Source organism: Brienomyrus brachyistius, chromosome 11, assembly GCF_023856365.1.
Source record: "Brienomyrus brachyistius isolate T26 chromosome 11, BBRACH_0.4, whole genome shotgun sequence".
NCBI lineage: Eukaryota > Metazoa > Chordata > Actinopteri > Osteoglossiformes > Mormyridae > Brienomyrus > Brienomyrus brachyistius.
The window spans coordinates 8,842,988-8,863,658 of record NC_064543.1 but is presented as its reverse complement, the minus strand read 5'-3'; the positions used below and the strand labels follow the sequence as shown (position 1 = coordinate 8,863,658).

Genomic DNA, 20,671 nt, shown 5'->3' with positions numbered 1-20,671 from the left:
CCATTAATGAATAACGTACAACTGTTCTCTTATTCTATTACTCCTGGAAATTGGATGTAATGTCGCTAAGTGGTTAATCTGCAACCATTTTTGTAGTGGTTTTCCAAAATGTAAATGTTTAACAAAGTTTTGTGTTCATTTGCAAAAAGTTATTTAACAGCCTATTTTGGATGAGAGGCATTTTTGCCCCTCCTGCGCGGTTCTTAGGAATTTTTGTACGCCTAAATGATGGTCAAGAAATGGTAATATGGAATGATATGAGTGTGTGTCTGAATTGTCAGGTTAAAATCAGTCCTATTAGTGAGAACTGGATGTTGATAATGTGTGTGTATTTGCAGTCAGATCTCCCTTTCTTTACCTTGGTACCCCTAGTGTTTACAGCCCTGCTTCTGAATTTAAATTGGTTTGCTTCAAAGGTTGAATTCTTTTGATGGATTTCTTCAGATACTCTGCATTTTATAAACTCTTTGTCATTTGTAAATGCTTTGTAATTTTTTTTCGCGAGTTACCGATGCTGGTATATTCCTGGTCGTCACCTTATCCATGCTGGATTCAGTGAAAGGGTATGCAGTATTGGAGGAGTGAGGAAAATCCCATCTTTAATCTGTGGTTCTGAGATGTTTCTGAGCTTCAGCAGCAGTACTGGACCTCATCCTTGTGGAGTTTACAGCCAGCCACCGCCAGGCTCTCCCGCTGTTCCTGGCCGGCTCCTCATAAATTGGATGTTTCTGGTTCCTGCCCTAAGACCCGCGTCCTTCCCAAAGCTAAATGTGCCTGGAAAGGCTTTCCATTCTCCTGCACATGGTTTGTTTTGGTCTCAGCTTGGTGACTCAGAGATGGTGAGAGAGAACGATAAAGAGACCAGGACGGGGAAATGGAAGATGGGATTGGCCAAGTGTGGCATGGGAGGCTTATCCATAGGGTGACTTTTACAATGTGATCCTCCACTGAAGTATAAGGATTCAGTGTGAACCGCACAGTGGAAGGAGGCTGTTTGCTAGTGGAACAGCTGGGAAATGAGGCCTGAACGGTGTCAGGTCAAGTTAAGTGGGCCTTTGTCATATCGACCGTATTCAGTGCACTGCGTGCAGTGATGTGAATGTGCTGATACTCAAACCTGGCGCAATAGAGTGTGGAAAGACAGTGCAGTAATATTAGTTGCAGTGTAACTTGATTAATTGCTTGGTTTTGTAGTACTTTGAATTGGGTGTTTTTAAATAGGTTTCAAGGGATGTACCTCCGTTTAAAAAGAAAAATCGATTGGTTGCAGTTGAAGACATTCAACACTGGGGGGGGCAAAATGCTAAATAAAAAATCTTATGGATTATGTAAAGATTAACATTTTATTTTTATTCCATCCATCCATTCATCCATTCTCTACCCACTTGTCCTCTACAAAATACAGTTCCAATCCATATTTTCTGGTAATATGCTTATTGAAGACTTGACACACTGCCGACTATTCTAACCAATACAGTTTATTTTAAACATGCATGTTTGTGTATGTATTGTATAATTTGAAGGTGCCATCTTTAGTCAGCTCTGTCGTAGGATGACGGCACACAAATGTGTAAGTTTGTGTTCCATCGTTTTTATTTACATGAACTCAGTTGCCCGTTTTACTTCTGAAAGTTCCTCAGGCACCTGTAATGTTTCCTCTCTGTCTAGGGCTTGGGGGTTGTTGGATACACACATCACAGTCCTCAGTGATGCAGCTTCCATCCATCCATTTTCCAACCCGCTTATCCTACTGGGTCGGGGGGGGGTCAGGAGCCTATTTTTACCACGCAAGCTCAGTAGCAACCTTATATCAAGTATAGGTTTGAATTAACGCTATGATCGAGCATGCAATGCACTCTACACTTTATGCCAATCAATGCTAACTGCAGAAATCTGATTGGATGTGCCAGCAAATTTTAAATTAAGCATCTGTGATTTTACTTCTTGGATTGGTTGGGTAGTCACTAGTTTTTTACTAAGTATTTGCAGACCAAAGAGCTTGCAGGTAATTCAAATGCATAAATTTCCTCTGCCTCACGACCCTTTTAGGATCTGACACGACCCAAATTTGGGTTGTGACCCATGGATGGAAAATAGACTGCATTTATATAGTGCTTTTCTACTCTTACGAACACTCAAAGCGCTTTACGATTCATGCCTCACATTCACCCATCAACACACCAGTGGCGGAGGCTGCCATGCGAGGTGCCAACCTGCTCACCGGGGGCAATTTGGGGTTCAGTGTCTTGCTCAAGGACCCTGATGGGGTCAGGAGGAACCAGGGCTCAAACCTGTAACCCTCTGGTTGCCAAACAGCAGCACTACCTCCTGCGCCACCACCTTCCCACAATAAAATTGCTGCATTCTATGAGTGGATTAACACTAGTGTCCTGTTATACACCGATACCATTTGGAGAGAGAAACCCTCCACCTTCCATGGGTAACTACCTGCATAGCTGCACATTCCAGCTGGTCTCCCTTTCCAGCCTCCACCCTGTGCACACGCTCACATCACCCCTGCAGTGCCAAACTCACAGCAGCTTCTGCTTTTCTCTCCCACGCTGCCCTCCTGCTGCTGTGGAACATGATGATCAGAAGCTGCCCTCATTTGACTGGCTGCTCCCGTCAGGTCCTCGTCTGTGTCGGGTGTGATCAGTGACGTGTATTGTGACACTGTGTGTGTGTGTTTGTGTGTGTCAAGCACATACTCATGCAATTGCCCCGGAGTTCGAGTGCGTGGTCACGGGCTTGCAGGATGCTATGTGAGTTTCCGGATCTTGCCACCACGGTTGAACAAAGTCTTGTTTTTCTGTTCCTTAAACACCACTCTCACCATGACACGTAGGGCAGTACAATCACTAGTATTTCGTTATGTTGCATATTGTGAATTTTAAAAGCCCCTCCTATTCTCATGCATTTCTTTGTTTATAGCATGAACTTTCCTCATTGCCACTAATGTGTAGCATGAACCACCCCAGCCATGGTTCTGTCACCATACCACTCAGGGTCGGGATGGTCCTAAATGACGTCTTTCTCCACTGACACACGTAGGAGGAAGAGTTTCGATTCGTCAAGTGTTTTACTAGCCTTCTAATGCATGCTGTCTTTAAAACCAGCCGCCATTAACACAAGAGTAAATTGAATGTCATAAGACTGACCAGTGGGAATCTACATGCTCCTGGATCTCTCCCTCGCTCCCAGTGCAATATGTGGCGAGAGGCTTGGATGAGCTCAGGCTGTGATGGATTGGATATCGAATGACTGGCGACACACCATCAGTGGGGAGGAGATTGCCTGAGCGATGCCCTCGCTGCAACCTTTGACTTGATTTGCAGCTTAGTTGACATTAACTCCGCATAAAAATATAGAAGCTCTTTCAAGTTGATTGTTGACCTGTATCTTAGGAGCCTGTTCTGGTTGAGAGTAAATCGCGTACACATGTAGAGAGAGTAGACAGCATCATAAACTGTTCAAAGGATGGATTAGCCGCTGTGTATGAAAAGAGCACTGTAACTTACCACCTGCTGCTTCTCACCAGACAGGCAGCAGCGCCCTACTGAGTATGACATAGCATACCGTTGGAGGAGGCCTGACACCCTTAGCCACCAGGGGGAGCTCTTTGGAGTCTCAGTGTTACCCTGACCTCTGCCGTAGTATGTAAGACACGTCACCATTTGATTGGTGCACCACCAGGGAGATCATAATCCTTTTGTTTGATACGGCTGTGTTTTTGTCATTATCCAAGTGGGGCTTTTAAGAAGGCAGACGGACAGAACTTTTTAATAACCGTCTCTTCGTGCACGCACATCGATTATATTTTTGAGCTGACCTGACTTAAGAAGAATGGTTGCCTTATTTTATATTTGAAATTATTTAACGTTGTTATAGTGTAGATGAAGACTGTAACTTGCTGGATTGTGACGGTAGGCTTGATATATAAAGGATCTGCAAGTTTGACTGTATGTGTTGTAATGGATGGGGTGTTTACACCCAATACCTAGTAAGTGGAATTGATCTAGTGCTTTAGAGAAACATCTGCTGCCTGGAATGAATCAATTAGTGCCATGGGCCTGCTAACCAGTGTGTTTTAAACATTGGACAGAACCATTTAGACTTAGTATTGAGCTGACCTCTGTAGGGATTCTGGCAGTCTGGTTAGAGTGCTTTCACGTTGTGTGTGGAAATTTTTACGGAAATATTTATAAATGAACAACTCCGAACTAATCTTACTGATGTTCAGCCGTATGCCAGTTTTAAATAGCTTTAAATGAGCTGTACGGTTTTTATAGTAGCTTTGTTAATTGCGTTCTTTAAAGTGCTAAATGGATGCAACTTTTCTTTAAAGCACAAAATTAGTGCAGCAGTTATTCTCACTCTATTCAGTGTTAACATTTTTGAGTCCTGTCACATTTTTTCGAGTGTGGGAATACTTTATAAGGTCACAGTTTTGCCTGGTATATCGCTAAGAATAATTTCTCTTGTCGCTATGGAGCCGTAAGCAGCTCCTCTGGGCATAGAGATATAAATCTATTCTGTTTCATCTAATCTGTTTGTTTGTTCTCTGTATTTGTTCTCATTTCCCGAGGAGATCTGTCAAAGAATCCTGTCACTGTGGCAGGAAAAGAGAGCCCCACTGTTTTGTTATTACACAGAAATGAAAATTGTTTTCACGAGGTGATGCTGTATCCTGGGGCTGGCAGACAGCAGTGGGGAAATGAACTGAGAGTCTGCGTGATAATCGATCAGTGACTTTAAGGTTCTTTCAGCATTTTATGCTTTTCCACCGATGGGAATCCCTTTGACTGTGAGCCTTAAGGCCTCGCCTGTGCTGCTGGGAGGGTCTTGAATTCAGTCGGGGCCTCTTCACCGCTCAGCTGTCATGCCTCCTTCCCTCCCATTAATCCTGTTTTTCGCCAGAATGAAGCCACCCCTGTCCTGTAAAATAGCCGAATATCCGCAAAGTAATCATTCCGCCCTATGTGCCACATTTATCATGATCCGTTACCGAAATCAAGCAGAAAAGATTACATTTTAATGTCCTCAGTTATTGTAATAGATTTATGTCCATTTGCGTGAAAGTTTATATTCTGGTTCGGTTCGGTTGAATGCCTTTAAATGGCTTGTTGGAACAGTTTAGTGCTGCTTAGGTGAGGTTCAGGAGATCGATCTCAGATTTAACGTGGACCTGAATTAAACGTCTCACATGACCTGATGTATCCCCTTAGATGTGCCCTGCGATCCAGGTGGTTGACTAAATGTGATTTTAGTGTTTTATTTTTGGGTTCTAAGGTTGAATTGAATCTGGCTTCCTTTGATAGCTGCACAGCAGAGAGACTTGCTTTAGATTTGCCTGATATAGCGACAAACTCATTGAGCCATTGATTGCTATACAACGTTGACTTCTCCCTTGGAGCCTACATAGTCGATGCTTTCATCTCCTCAAACCCCCCAAGTTAGTAGACCAATCTTCTTGCATGTCATTGGTACAATATGCGCTCAATTCCCAATCATGATTGTTCCAGCTGTGATGGTTTCCGTGATCCTCTGGGAGAACATGTAAATGAATACCTGGTAGCAGTGAGTTGCTCAGTGGGCTAAGTCTCTGTGCAGAACAGTCACATGTCCGCGGGCCCTTGAGTGAGGCCCTTAACCCCAGGCTCCAGGGGCGTTGCATGTTAGCTGGCCCTGCGCTGTGACCCCCAAGCTATGGAGAGCAAGATGGGATTGCTGAACAGAAGCATTTCCAATTCGCAAATGGGAAATAAAGAATATTTTTTGTTCGTTTTGTTTAGTTGTTCATTCGTACGTCACACTTCTTCAATAGGTTATTTAAGATATTTTTTTTCGGGAAATAGAATGTCTGTGCCTTGATTTGAATAAGGTGCTTGCTGGGAACATTTGGGGGTTGAGGGGGGACTTCCTTGAGGCTGACAATTTAGGGAAAAGATCCTGGAAGACAACCAGGTTCTGGGGCTTAACTCTCGGGTGGAGTTTTGATTTAGCTGAATTTAAACTACATTTCATTATTGTGTCAAGGTCCTAAGGTCATTATTTTGACTGGGTTCATTAACTCTCCTGCCAGAATAAGTGTGTGGAGTGTGTGGAGTGACCTACAAGTGGCTTTTCCCAGAATGAGGGAACGAGATATATTTGTGAATCACATCTTCATACAGCCTTTTTGGACAAGTACCTGTTTATCTAGGCAATATGGTTGCAATTTCGTTTCTGTTTGTTTGACTGAGTCATTCACACTGCTGTTGGCCCCCAGTTGCCTGATAGCATTTTCAGTCTTTTTCAGTAATTTCCCGTATCACAGGGAAAAACAAACATTTATATGTAAAAGATTAAACCTCAAATCTTCACCTGTCTTTGTACACGTCCGCTAACATTCTAGCCAGCCAACATTCTAGCTTTCCTGCCCTAAGCTGTACTAAAGAGCTCATAAGGACATGAGAATGAAATTTTGATGCTGGTTAAAGTCCCTAATTAAGCATTTAATGGCGAGCGTGTGGAGGGGTCCTTGGTTAGCTTGAGGCGTGCCTGTAATTCCTGGCTATTCCTAATTTCCTTTATTGTGTATGTTAGCATGCATGTTAGCATAACTCCCTGGGCAGAGCCTCTCTGCTAAGGCTTGTCTACATGCACATTTACTTGTACTTTCTAGCTCGATGTCCACAGATGGTTCGGTTTTAATCAGCACTAATCGGGGTTATTTTATGAAAATCAAAATGACGCTGAAAGGCCATCCTGCGATTAGCTGTTCCGTTGTGGATGGAGGTAGTTTACCGGAGTAAAATAAGGTGCCCGTTACAGCATTGCATAACATTCCACAGTTCACACTTTCTGTACGTTCTAACCAATTATCATCCCAAGCAGAAATCCCTGGTCGTCTTCAAACAAGGCTCTTCCCTGGGGGGCATTATGTCCGTTTGTAATGAACAGGTGATGTACGTACTGTGGGAAGAGACGACCTGTTGCTATAAAATCATTTCACAATCTGAAATTATCCATTCATCCATCTTGAAATAAAACTAGGAACCAAGTGGTTGTGATCAATGGACATATTTTGCGTGTTGGCAAAACAAGTTTTCATCAGACTGATTAAAATGTGAATGCCATTGCTTTGCCTTCCTCTGGGTATTAAACATCAACTGTATATTAAAGCTTTGCCTAAATATGTGTTTAAATATATGCAAATCTAAGCAACTTTGCTGGGAATGATTGAGTTGACATTGTTCGCTCATGTGCGTGAGACTCGGCTGTTCTGAGGCTCTGTGTGTGAGGCTCTGTGTGTGAGGCACTGTGAACGTAGTGTCCTCATTCATCTGAACGGCATCGCGTACCAGCGTGTGAGGGGAGTCCATGCATGTGGTGACCCACCTTATCCTGGGCTTGACCACTATGCCGCCTTTTCTCCAGCATCTGGCTTGTGCCTTGGGAATGCGGGGGTCACGCGTACAGCTGGAGGAGGCCTGCGCGGCTGCACCAGATCACCAGATTACTGCCTGTCAGCCTGCAGCCCTGGGTAAACTGCATGGACCCGTGCATTCCAGCCAGTGAATCCTGCGAATCATTGCACAGCGTTGCTGACTGCACCCTCCTAAGGTGTTGGGAGTTAATTCCCATTGTCATAGTTGGCTGAGTGATGGTTGACTGAACATGGACCTGTGGTCAAATTTTCACGTCTGCCACGGCACTAAACTTTTTGTGTAGCTGGCGTGAAGGCGCATGTCCGAATCTGTCACGGACACTGAAAAAGAAGTCTTGACTTTATAAATGTAAATTAAAATGTGCACGCTAATATTGCCGGAAGATTTAAAACAAAACTTTTAAACATTTTATTTCTGTCAGAGTTACCATTGCTACTTCCATTTGATTTAATTTTATTATTTTAATGCCAAAACTGAATAATGCATATCTTTTACTGTGTACATCCATGAAAGCAGTGTATCTGGTACAAGTAAAAATGTAGTTTTGCGCAGTAATATGAAGTAACCCAAAGCGCAGTCTTAGCACTTAGCAAAACCAGCAAACATAAACGCAACCTTTCTTTAAAGATATACTGTCCATTAAGGATACTGTCCGTGTTTGTCAGTTATGCATTTTTAAAGTTCACAGCTTGAATTGAGGGTTAGTGGAAAGGGAATTGACAAGAACCTCCTCTGTTTATGCTAATTACACAAAGTCACATCTCCCTTAGATAATTTAATTAGGCCATATACAAACCAGCTATCTGACAACGGCCCTGGGGGGAAGGGATTTGCCAAAATTCATGCTAGAGTTTAATCTGTCGCACCAGTAATCTTGCCTGTTTTTCTGCACTGCATTGCAGTGTTTGCAGCTCGGACATCGGAGCTTCGGCAGCGGAAAGCAGAGTCTCCTAAATGTAAATTCTCCGCTATCAAAACTGGCAAAAGAAACACACAGTCCTTCTTACTGCTTTTTTTCTTTTTTTTCTTTATATTTACAAATAATGCAATAAAAACGGTTTGACACTGTGAAGTACAGGGCACAGCACCTTCAAAACGGGCCAGAACACGACAAAGGAAAGGGCTTGACAATGGACAACAGCAGTCAGCTTTTGTAAGTCTGTACTTTGCGTGCTAAAAAATATTCAACATTAAGCAAAATGAGTCTTAGAAACATGCATGATGATGGATGATCATCCACACAGTTGTAAAATATGCATGTTCTGAAGATGGAGCAGGAGCATCTAAAAATACCTCTGTCTCTGAGGTAACATCTCTTATTAAAAACCTGCACGCACGCTTCTTTGTATAGTCAAACTAGCCTGACAGCTGCGCTGATACTTAAAGACTCATCAGGAACTTGGATTTCGGTGATACTAGACCTCTATTCTCATCAGTTTAACAATCGCCCTGGTAGTTGTATACAAGCATCATTTATAGTCATTAGCCATGACCTTTATTAGTGTACTGGAGGCCATGTGACAAGACGTGTGGTTGTCTGGTATGTCATTGTAGGATTGCAGTACAAATACACATGTACAGCTGTACCTACGTATGTACCTAAGAGTGCAGTTGGATTAGGGACATGTGTGTGAAAGGGAGGGATGATCCCCACACTCTTCGGTGGGGCTTTGTCCTTGATGGCTCTTCTGAGGGCTACCTTCATGTGAATGAACAAGTAAAAGAGACAGTCCCGGTTCTTAGGGGATTCCGTCTCTTGGCGCTGGAGGTCAGGAGCGAGAACCCCAATGGGCGCCGTTCCTCCTTCAGCTAACGGCGATCATCTCATACTTGTCCTGGACGCTGCTGCTTTCCTCTTCCTCCTGTTCCTTCTCGGGCTCACTCTCATGGTGCAGCTCAATGAAGAGGAAGTAGATCGTCCCGCCCACCACACCCCCGACGAGTGGTCCCGCCACTGGGATCCACCACCAATAATCTGCGGTGCTATGGGGACAAGGAGGCCACAAGCAAGTGAGCCATCTGTCCGCCTGCAGATGTTAAGGTATTTCAGTAGGTCATTCCAGCCTTTCTGGGCACCTTGTTGGCTGCTGTACATTCCTCTCCTTTGGACAATCTCTTTCTTTGCCTGTTATTTATCTAAATCTAATTCTTCATCGTAATAATACTGAACAGAAATTAGTGTTTTTCTTGAGACTCGCAGACATGCACTGTGCTCAACTCGCTCTTGATACAGGCATTACTGCTAAGGAAACAGGATCAGACACTGTTTGAAGTGACATCACCCAGGCGCTTTTTACTCGGCATGGGGGGATGTGGCAGGGAGGTTTGGCCTGAGCAAAAACAAACACTGTTGCAGGTTGACTACAGTTATTAAGGTACCAGGCAGGATTATGAGGGCAGGTGGACTGAGTTCTAATCTGTTGAAAGGAGTCCAAGGTGACCACATGTCCATAGGGTCCCGACAGTGAAGGCTTAAGAGCCAGCGGTCTACTGCCCTTCCAGGACTATTTCTCTCAGTTGACAGGTGCATGGTTGATCCAATGATCTCTAACTGTGAGATTCTAGCTTTGAATTTAAAGATTTAAAGACATTTATTTTCTACACCAATAGGTGACTCCCCACATCTGATTTTCACCCTTACGTAATACTAAGAATTGTTATTCCTTTCTATGATGCCGTACTTGTTAATCATTATTAAACGCTTCAGAGAAATTGCGCTGGGAAGCCTGTTAATGTTAAAAATACACTGGACTGGAAAAGGTGAAACCTGTAACACCTCCGCTCACAGTCTAAGTGCTAAACGGGATACATTTCTGCGTCTGTTTGTTGTCAGACTCTTCAGCCACATTGGAGACAAGGACGGGAATCGAGTTCCCCCTGGCTGACCTGAGCAAAGCCTGCTGGGTACTGGAGAGGCCATTTGATCGGTTGCATAATGTTTGTCTGTCAGTCTTTAACCAACAAGTAAATGCGCGTGAGCAGCTCCCATGCTGACCATGACCGCTGTCTTGGGAACATGTTAGCTATGACCTTTGACCAGCTGACATCAAAGAGGGTCAATGAATGTTCTAAATGACAAGTCTAGTGGGGGATCAGGACTTTGTTTTGGATAAGAGAGTAAGTGATCCAAACAGAGTTATCAGGCTTCTGTACGTAAGCAGAATGTTCCTGCTTACATTCCGTGCTGTTTGCTTCAGAGATATCAAAACGGGGGCTTGGTTGTACATGTCATAAGGCTTCTTGTTAAAAACCTAATTCTCCCTTAATCACTTCCTGTTGCCCAGCCTGAGAGAGCAAGATGATTCCATTAGGGAGGGTTTGGTTTGGTCTATATCTATTCCATTAGCCCTGTATTAGCTATGGGCATTGCGTCTAACTATATGAACATTCTGTTTTTTCCTCTCGTGTTAGAAAGACCACACAGCCATTGACTGTCCAAGAGGTCAAGCTTCCTTTGAAGACTGTTAAACATTTGGCTAAAATGTAGGGAAGCTGTGTCTAACTCAGGGTCACAGAGTATTCAGGGATACCGAAGAAGATGACTGTCCCTCCTAGGGATCTCTTTACAGCCAGTATTTTGATTTTGGAGTGAAGTATTCTGTGCGCATTTTAAAAAAGGTGAACATTGTAATGAGCCAGTTATATTAGGGGTACTGGCTTCAAGAAAAGGTTTGAACGGCTGTCAGAGAGAAAGAGGGCGGTGATTGGTTACCTGAACACCTCCATGCCCCACCCAGCCAGTGCCGTGAAGACCCTGGGACCCAAGTCGCGGGCAGGGTTCAGGGGATAGCCACAGTTCAAGCCCATGGACACGGCGATCCCCATGATGATCAAGCCGATGACCAAGGGCTCCATTCCTCTAGGTGCACCGATGTTCTTGCCGTCCATGATGGCCAGGATGCACAAGACCAAGACGCCCGTCCCAAACACCTGGGCAAGGAGAGATGGAGTCTGCTGCAGCAGTACCGTCATCCTCAAAGCTAAACTCCATGAATATTTTCCTTTTTATCCAAAGACACTTATGATTTTTATGACTTTATACTGCTAGATCTATTTGGTTTGAGTACCTTGCTTAAGGCAGAGCCACAGCTGGGATATGAAACGGAAACCTTCAGCTTGATGTTCACTACCATGACACTACTTATTACCCAGAGAAAACGACTCCACGCTGGTGGGATTTGAACCCCTGTCACACTGGAATTATTTCATTGGCTTTCTAGTTGCAACAAGGCTTGCCTTTGTTACCTACGCACTGTATCCAACACAAAGACAAATTATTTTGACCCACTGTGCTCTGTCCTGGTCTTCAGGATCTGGGGTCTTGCATGTTTTATACATTAGCATGTTTTAATCAGTACCAGATTTATAGCTAAATTGGAAAAAAGAACCCAATGCATCTAGCAGGCCTCTACAAGCAAAGATGTCCATTTTCCATGCATCATAGCTCATTAGAGACGTCAGGCAATGTGACACCATAGGACATAGACGAACGGGGTAATTAATAGATTGGCTTTCAGGAAGGAGGGCGATCAATTCAAATTGCTCAAAGTCTGCAGCATTAACCACATGCTGGAAGAGCAATCTGTTTATTGAATCAGAATGGCCGCCTTGCTGATCTCAGATCAGTGCTGTAAGCAGTGACCAAAAACAACAAACAAAAGGCCATTAAATCGCCCATAACTGTGAAAGGCATCCAGTCCAATAGACCCCAGCACTACATGACCAGGGATGCTTTTATCCACTGACCTCCGTGTGTCCAGCAACATCAGTAAAGGATGCTCTTTGTAACCCAAACCTTTGCTTTGAATGCCAAGGGGATCCTGCCTTATATGGTGGCGTTAATCTTCCCAGCGTGGACATTGCTAATTTCCTCTGGCGAGAAGCAGTTTTGTTTATGTGGGATGGGCCAAAATGGATGTTCCTCTCTGCTCTAATTTAGTGCTGTGGGAGCACTGAGCGTTCAGATGGTGGTGAGGTGTGAGGGCCTGGATAATATTTACATTGCTTTTAGGGTTCTGCCTTAGGGTGTTGCATGACACCTGTTTATTGTGCAGTTTACTCAGTAAAATGCTGTAAATTATTGTAACGGTGTTAGAATGAACAACTAACAGAGTTATCTTTAAAAAAGAAGTTAATGATTCCTCAGGTTGAATTCTGTAGCCTGCACACACACACACACACACACACACACACACACACACACACACACACACACGGTGCCTCTCCCGTTTTAATCGCATGATCAGACGGACGGTGAAACACTGATACGTAGCCAAATGGCGTAATGCAAGGTGCAAGGTTCTGCCTCATTGAATGGCAGTTCGGATCACTCACCTGGTCAATGAATCCGTTGATTATAGAGAGGTGCCTAGAAGGGTAGGAGGCAAAGATGTGTGCTGTGGCGTTGATGCCAGTCACTGACAGTATTCCACTCGTGAAGTCCATGAAGGCATCTAGGAGAATGAGGTGTGCAGTTTCAGAACTGATCATTACCCCGTTTAACAGCCTGCGTAACAGACTTCTTCTTCTGATAGCTCTAACTTGACCTTCTCAAAAAGTCTTTGAGAAGATCTGTATGCTTCTGGGGTTCAGACCAGGAGCCAGGCATCGTGGTGTTGATCTCATGCTTTCTTTACTCTTCGTCCCAAAGGGGCTACTTTTGGACAAAGCCAGTTCGTGATCAATGCATTGTCCTTCAGATTTGCCCTTGGCCGGGAGTATAAGGGACAGGCAGCCAAAAACATTTCCCATGTTGGACCATTTGCTAGTGACTATATCTGCAATTAGGCAGATCACCAACGTGATACTAATGGCTGATCTGAAACGAACATGTTACCGTGTGGGGATAGTGCTTTGACCTTAAATACATTAGTCATTCTAAAATTAATCAATAAGATGTATTTTGAGTTCATTTCATCGCTCAGTATGGCCAATTGCAGATTTTTCTGTAAATGTTCAGATTGTTTAGTGTGAAAAGAAATTTAATTTAAATTAAAATTGCATTTATAAATTATACTTGCCGTTATGCTGCATCAATTTTAAATGGATAATTCTGAATGAAAATTATGATTGTGGCAGAGTAAATTCTGTCAGAGGGATATTTCCATTGTTCATGTTTTAAGTCCTGGGAATAAAAATAGACGCAAATCTCTTTTTTTGTAAGTGCAGAAGAATATGAAGACCACAGAGTCCATTTTAGGTCACAGCAGGAAGGCGTGTAAATCTGGCGGTAAAAATGGCCCCTTAAACCCTAAGACTTTCCGAGTCTAAATTTAGGATACGCTCACCGTAGTACAAGCCGAAGACAGCAGCCGCGCCGGCGAAGGCCCCCAGGAACTGTGCGATGACATAGATGGGGAACTTCACCAGTTTCAGCCGTCCCAGGACGACCATAGCCAGGGACACGGCAGGGTTAATGTGGGCACCTGTGGGGGGGGGGCGGGTGGCTTTAATGTCACCTCTGATACATCGCTGCCCATTGAAATTTGACGCTTCTTGTGTGTGCATGTCTGCCATAGTGCTGAGAAGCAGAGGGGTTTCCGGCTGGCTGCAGGCAGCCCTGTTCATATCCTGTTTTGTTCGGTGTCGGCCCATCGATGGGGCCACACCCTGAGGCGGACTGACGATGGATCTGCATGCTGTCACACGAGAGCGGTGGACACGATTGGCCGGGCACCCTGCCCTTTTGTTCGGCACCCCAGGGCTGAGGCGTGACCTTTTCAGGCCTGGCGTGGCTAGGACATGTGGCACAGGCCTGCCTGTAATCCATAACCCATTCTGGGAAACAAAATGACACTATTGGGTGATGTGACCCGTCTGTGCACATCTGCCAGCAGCATTTTAAGAGGAAAATGCCTCAGAAGACAGACCTGTGACTGGGAACGGAGGCCCTGCTGTTGTACCCTTAGGCAAGGTGTTAGACCTGAACTCATTACATTAATGAGGTTTGAAGTTCCCTTGGTTGGGAGTATTAACTAAACAAGTAAATGGTGTGTCCACTAATCAAACCCAATCTGCTCCAGGCACGGCCTGAAATTCAGCTCTTACACGTCATTGTCAGTGACACAATAACACATACAGCTAACTAAGGCTATATGCTAAGATGGCATTCTGACATTTTATATTACATGTCAGTGTTTTTTTTTTTGGTCAAGTACTGAGGTCGTCCTGTTATTTGGTCGTATTATTAGCTACTAATTAAAATAATTAAGGGAATGCAGTAATATTAAAAAAGCATAAATGAGTGAAAGTGTGAGCTGCTTTGGGTTAAGCATCATCTCACCTGTAGCCTGCATTAATATGTCCTGTCAATTTGCATAAATTATCAAGATAAAAATAGATCAGGTTTCCTAAAGGCTGTAATGAGGGTTACAGGGACATGATGAAATAGTGATTTATTTTTGTTTGTATGTAGGATGTAATATTTATTCCTATTGACCTGTTTATGTGCAGGCTGGGCTAACTGTGTGCCCCCCCTTTTGCTGCCGGGGAAAAGTGTGATTTTTTTGGGGGGTGGGGGAGCCCTGCCTCTACTCATGCAGCTTCCCCCATTCCAAAAGCTGGAGCCCACGCTTGTTCTCATGAATTTATAATCATGGGTTACGTAGCACCTTCAGCTTTCTACACGTTTCTACCCAAAGCCTGGTTACACAGCCCTGTCGCAACACGAGAAACACGTTTCTGTGTCCCTGCAGAGACAGAAAGACGACAAATAACAGTATTTTCTGTTAATGTCTGCGCAAGTAGTCTGGTCTGACATTAGCATCCATTAGGACTAATACTGGACTCTCGTCAGTATCGCCAGTCTTCTGTGCCTGACGTAGACCAGCATTAAGTCCTCAGCGTATTTAATCGAGCCATGCAAAGCCTCCATAACAAACATGCAATCTGATCTGTTGTTACACTTTGCCCCCTCCCACCTGCACAGCAGCACTGAATCGCCCATAATATGTGCAAGGGTTTCCCAGTGCTTCCTTCTCTACTGTTAACACAGCATGAAGGTCTCTCTCTGCAGAGATCCAGTATCCAGTGGTCATAATCAACTATCTCTTGAGCCTGTAAATCCGGCCTCTGTTCTTTATAAATCTTCACTTGCTGCTAAGAAAGGCTTGAGAATCAGGAGCGTCATCAGATATGGCCCTAATGGGTTCCACGGTCTCTGCCCCCCCACCGCGACCCTCGTTCCTCATCCTTTCGCTGTCCAGAGAAAATCCTACTGCCAGCTAAGACAACCCTGCCTGCCTGGAATGAGCACTTCAGGCTCTCGAAAGCCTCTTAAAGCGACACAGACCTATTTTACTCAGAAAGACACGGACCAAAAACGGATCCTTTCCCTTTCACCCCTGCTGTAGCCAAAGCCGCCGTACATGATGTCATGACAGCCTCACAGGAAATTAGGGAACTCCCACGTGAAAGATATCGTTATGAACCAAGCAGCTTTCTGTTACGTCGTGCAAGAGATGTCAGCGCTTTCACAATTGTTTACTTTGCGGTTCTCCTAAAGCGCTAACGACAGGAGTAGCATTCAGCTTTCAGGCGTTTCATTCAGACTGCAGAAGAGGAATCAAGAACATGCTGTATTTCCTCCCCAAAATATGGATGATGCATGAATGCCGAGACACCATCGGGTAAAGATCTGAACAAACTGATGAGTTTAACCCTAATCCTACAAGCAGCAGAAATATGAACTTTGAGTCCCTGTACATAAGCACAAAGACTTATTTATACCTGGAAGGTAAATAACAAGCTTCCCTCCTGCTATTGTAGAGAATTCCTCCCTCATTTCCCTCCACCCTTCAAAATGAAAGTGTTCCCGCTCAGCAAACATTCACTTTCAGCCTGAAGTCTTTCCTTAAATGTAACGAATTTCTGTTCACCTGGTGTCCAGTCATATGTATACAGCCAAACCTACAAACTATCAACATGCGTTTTCTTCTTGCCGAATGGTGTTGCTTTTATCTATGGAACCCGCAAGGTTTGACCTAAGGGCATTGTATCACTGGAACAATTCAGGTTTCAGACTCTAAGGCACAACAGCAGTGAACAACAGAATCTTCATGTTACTATTCTGTATGTCTGATTTATGGTATTGATCCATCCTGCTGTGATTTTCTCTAATATATATATTTTTTTGTAAAATTATGTCATTCTAGGTGAGCAGGTTCTGTGCTAATGCATGTGTGACGCAACATCGGAAAGCAGGTATTTTGGCGCCAAACTATACTGGGCTGTTTTTCTTTTTACAGTTAGAGTGCAGTGTGGTGCACCTACACAACAATAAAACCGCGTCTATGCAGTGACTGATCCCTCGGATCCATGTATGTAACAACGGTGCGACTGTCACCTGACACTCCTCCAGCCACGTAGACCGCCATCATCACTCCCAGAGTGAAGCCGATGTGGATGGTGAGCGGCTCTCCCAGGGCACCGCGGCTCAACACCGTCTGTGCCACGGAGCCGCAGCCGAACAGCTGTGACAAGGAGGGGGGGAGGTGGGGCAGAACGGAATCAGGAGAGCCGCAGGAGCTGCATTTCGCTACCGGCAATTCACGTCATGATACCCGATCTCATGCCAGAGCGTCATATCTAACTTCGGAAGCTTTTATATCAACCATTCCAAGCCACCTTGTATAGCGACAGTGATGGAGAAGAACCAGAAAGAACCAGATCATCGACTTGGCTAAATATGCATAAGGAAGATAGATCCACATTGTAACCTAAACAAAGTGGCAAAGGTGGCTCAGTGTCTTCGGCAACATACAACCTCTGCTTATCACTTTACAGTGCATGGTTAGGTCTGCTGCGGGACATATAAACCACCCTCACGGACGAAGGGGCACGTGTCATTTATGAGCATTTTGTTTAAAACTGCATATAGATATCAAAATGCTCAGTATCACTTGCTAGAAATTGAGTGAAATTTTTGGAAACTACACAAAAAGCACTTCGGTACCATTTCAATATATAAATTCAGAAATTCTCTGGCCCGTGACTTTAATATAAATAAAGAAAAGTGTCATAATACAGTTCAGTGTATTTAATGTAGTCTAAATACTTTTAAAAACTTTTTTTAAAAAACTGTTTTTGTATGTAATCCTGTATGAGTGGGATGTGGTCTGGAAAAATCAATAAACATATTTCTCAGAAAATAACCTACATGTAACTAGTTTGCAAATCAGTTGAAATGAAGCCGAACTTATATCAATCTGCTCAGCAAAGGAACTTTTTTTTTACTCTATGTTTATTTAAGTACTGCCCATAATATTGCACTTGAGTTTATTTATTTATCTAACCGACTGTCTCCCTCTGTATTGTATAATATTGCACTGAACACCGCAGCAATTTCCTGATGTTGTAAACCTGCTCAACATTTGGCAATAAAGTCCATTCTGATTCTGATTCTGATTCTGAACTTAACCACTTTAAACCTGTTAAATGTCTCTCTACTCACTAAAAGAAGCGTCCGCGTTTCGTGACAACGAGGAACGATCAAAAAGTGAATAGAACATAGGAAACGATCGGTCATCAGAATTTTCCCAAATATTTTATTTTGTGGTCAGAATGAAAGTTTAGTAAATGTTCAAAACACCTGCTGGCAACGCGAAAATACCTAGTTCTCCTGAGCGTAATCCTGACGTAAAACAGTAGCAGTAGCGTGACAATACCGCAGAAATGTATGAGTTCGGGGTACTTACAATTAATATAAATGTTCCGAGAAATTCGGCCAGAAACTCCCTGAAGATGCGGTTATGCACCACGCAGCACTCCTTCATTTTCCTTTTGCGCTCCGTCTCCATGTGTTAGCGGCTGGAAGATGCTGCGCTGCTATCAGGACTGGCGGTGACGGCCAATGCGCACCGATCACCCTCCGCCTGACATATAACCCCGTGTCACGCTGCTCTCCCTTAATCGGTTATTTATCTCACTCTACTTATCCCGGCTCGTCGCTTGCATTCAAATTGTTAATTGCATTATTCTGCTTAATGACATCAGTGTGCCATTTCAAGACACGTTTTCCATTGTCCAATTTCAGTTTTTTCATTACCCATTTTTCCACCTCTAAAAGAATGTAATCTATGGACTTACTTGATTTGTGGAAAATGTGAATGGAAGGCCCTTGTAGTCGGATTAATAAGTGAGACATTTACACGCTGTGGTTCACGATTGCCTAAATACACCAAACAAAAGCAGTGGCAGTTCTTCTCACCTTTAATTTATTTCGTTCGTGAAGTGCTGACCTACATGTTGTCTTGGCCACTAGCAACGCAAGCAGTAAGGAACAGGCATTAAATTATCACAATATTTTAATAGTGTATACCGCATATAGTGATCGCGCCTGTCGGAGTGAAACTGATCACTGTATGTAGATGATCATTGTAGCATATTTTTTTCTTCTTACCATAGTTTTAATTTTTTCCATATGACGTCATGTTCAACGGCACCCAAAATGAACAATGGAAGCCGACTACTTGATTACTATAAGGGAATTATAGTGTAGAGGAATGATTCTGTCCCAAGCTTTTTGATCCATATAAGCGGTTTATCGCTATAGCCATGATCACTAAAAGCGGTTTACACTCATTTCATTTAGCCGAAATATGCTCACAATGCTATTATTTCAGTTCACATGGTGGAAAACAGGGACATGCGGATGGATGGGCCTACTGAAATATCTACTCCTTCGATCAGAATGTTTAACACTGAGAATCGATTCAAACGCTTAAATACCAATATCGATAAATATTGATTTCTCGACTTCACTGAAATATACCGCACGTTTTTCTGCGGTTTAAACTGAAACGGGGGCACGCGCTTATCCTCCAGTACACGCGGCTGCCCCGTACCATTCAATCCGAGCCGCATCCACTGAACACTGAAAACAAAACATACCACAACCCAGTAGTTTATCATCACCTTGTTTAGCAACATTAGCTTCAGGTCAGTAACATGAAATACGATCTGACCTAGAGTCCGAGACTGTAGTACCATTTTTTAACAAACATAGTTGGCTAGTTATTATGCCAGTCTCGTGGGATACCCATTGGCCTTTAAATATAAATCCATGTGAAATGAAAGAGATATAGTAAAATGGCTTCATTTCAAGTAATGCCAATATATGCGGGCGGTTGAAAATGCGCTTTTAGGCCTATTGTTAAGATAAGTTTGAAGTCCACAAAAAACTGTTGCCAGGAAAATAGTATCGTTGATGTTATTAATGGGCTAATGAACATTGGTTGTTTTCCTGGTGATATTCTTAAAATGCTAAGAAAAATGTGGTATATCTGTCTTCAAAGCTTTTGATGAAGTGTAACATAGTCCAGAGATTTGTTTTGCCTTGACTATACATGCGGTTAATGCTGGCTGTGCTTTTGCAGAAGCTCGTCGATCACCGGGCGATTCACGATAATTTTAATCCTCAATGTCGGACTCAGTCGTAGACAGTGGGATATAGTTGTTTGAAATTTAACAAAAATGAGTGATAAGGCAAAAAGTGAACGACAGCAAAAGAAAATTGTTGACACTGCTTTGCATCTGTTTGCGCGATTCACAGCAACGCCACCAACTTATTTGACACTCAACTGGCATCTGAGTTCTGTTCGGCTAGTTTGATTTGGATCGATCTTTCTTGTTTTATAAATATCGCAATATTTGTTGCAAATACCGTCTTCAGCTTTGATTACGGCGCACATTTGTCATGGCATTGTTTGCACAAGCGTATGCAACATCTCACCCTTTGTTTTCATCCAGATCTACATTAATTTCTCACCGAGATCCTGTATTGACTAGTGAGTTGAAATACTCCGTAAACCCCCTTTCAGCCCGTCCCAATGACTTTCAGTGAAGTTAGGGTCTGTGGTGAACAAATCATGCCTGAAAATGATTCCTCACGCTCCCTGAAGCACTCTTTGACAATTCAAACGCAATCAATCTTGGCATCCTTGTCCTGGAATATGCCCGTGCCAACGGGGAAGAGAAACATCCACTGACGATGGATGGAGGTGTAACCTGGCCATTCAGTAGATTCAGTTACTCAGCTGACTTCACTTTATTGCTGCATAACGTTACTGAGCTGTAATAATGATCCAGTCATTGGCTCTTAAGTCATTGGCTGATATAATTTCAAATAGCGACTACTTTTTGCCCGGGCAGTGTATTTAAATTACTACGCTGTGTTTCTCCCAGCACTATCTCCCATTTTATCCAAACAAAAGACTATAACATCGGGATCCGTATCGGAGATA

General features: G+C 43.5%; 1 protein-coding gene across 2 annotated transcripts; it reads right to left on the bottom strand.

Annotated features, from left to right (window-relative positions):
* Nucleotides 1-1,085: 1,085 nt before the first annotated feature.
* Nucleotides 1,086-18,300, bottom strand: aqp9b (aquaporin 9b). Of its 2 annotated transcripts, XM_049031406.1 has the most exons (7): nucleotides 18,125-18,300; nucleotides 16,774-16,900; nucleotides 13,718-13,855; nucleotides 12,765-12,883; nucleotides 11,143-11,360; nucleotides 9,261-9,413; nucleotides 1,086-7,563 (listed from the first exon to the last, which is right to left on the bottom strand). In XM_049031406.1, the coding sequence occupies exons 1-7, from the start codon at nucleotides 18,224-18,226 to the stop codon at nucleotides 7,509-7,511; spliced, it is 912 nt and encodes a 303-aa protein (XP_048887363.1). In that variant the 5' UTR covers nucleotides 18,227-18,300; the 3' UTR covers nucleotides 1,086-7,508. The 2 variants fall into 2 exon arrangements, with proteins under 2 accessions (XP_048887363.1, XP_048887364.1); XM_049031407.1 differs by lacking the exon at nucleotides 1,086-7,563 and having other exon boundaries at nucleotides 7,815-9,413.
* Between the last annotated feature and the right edge of the window lie 2,371 nt (nucleotides 18,301-20,671).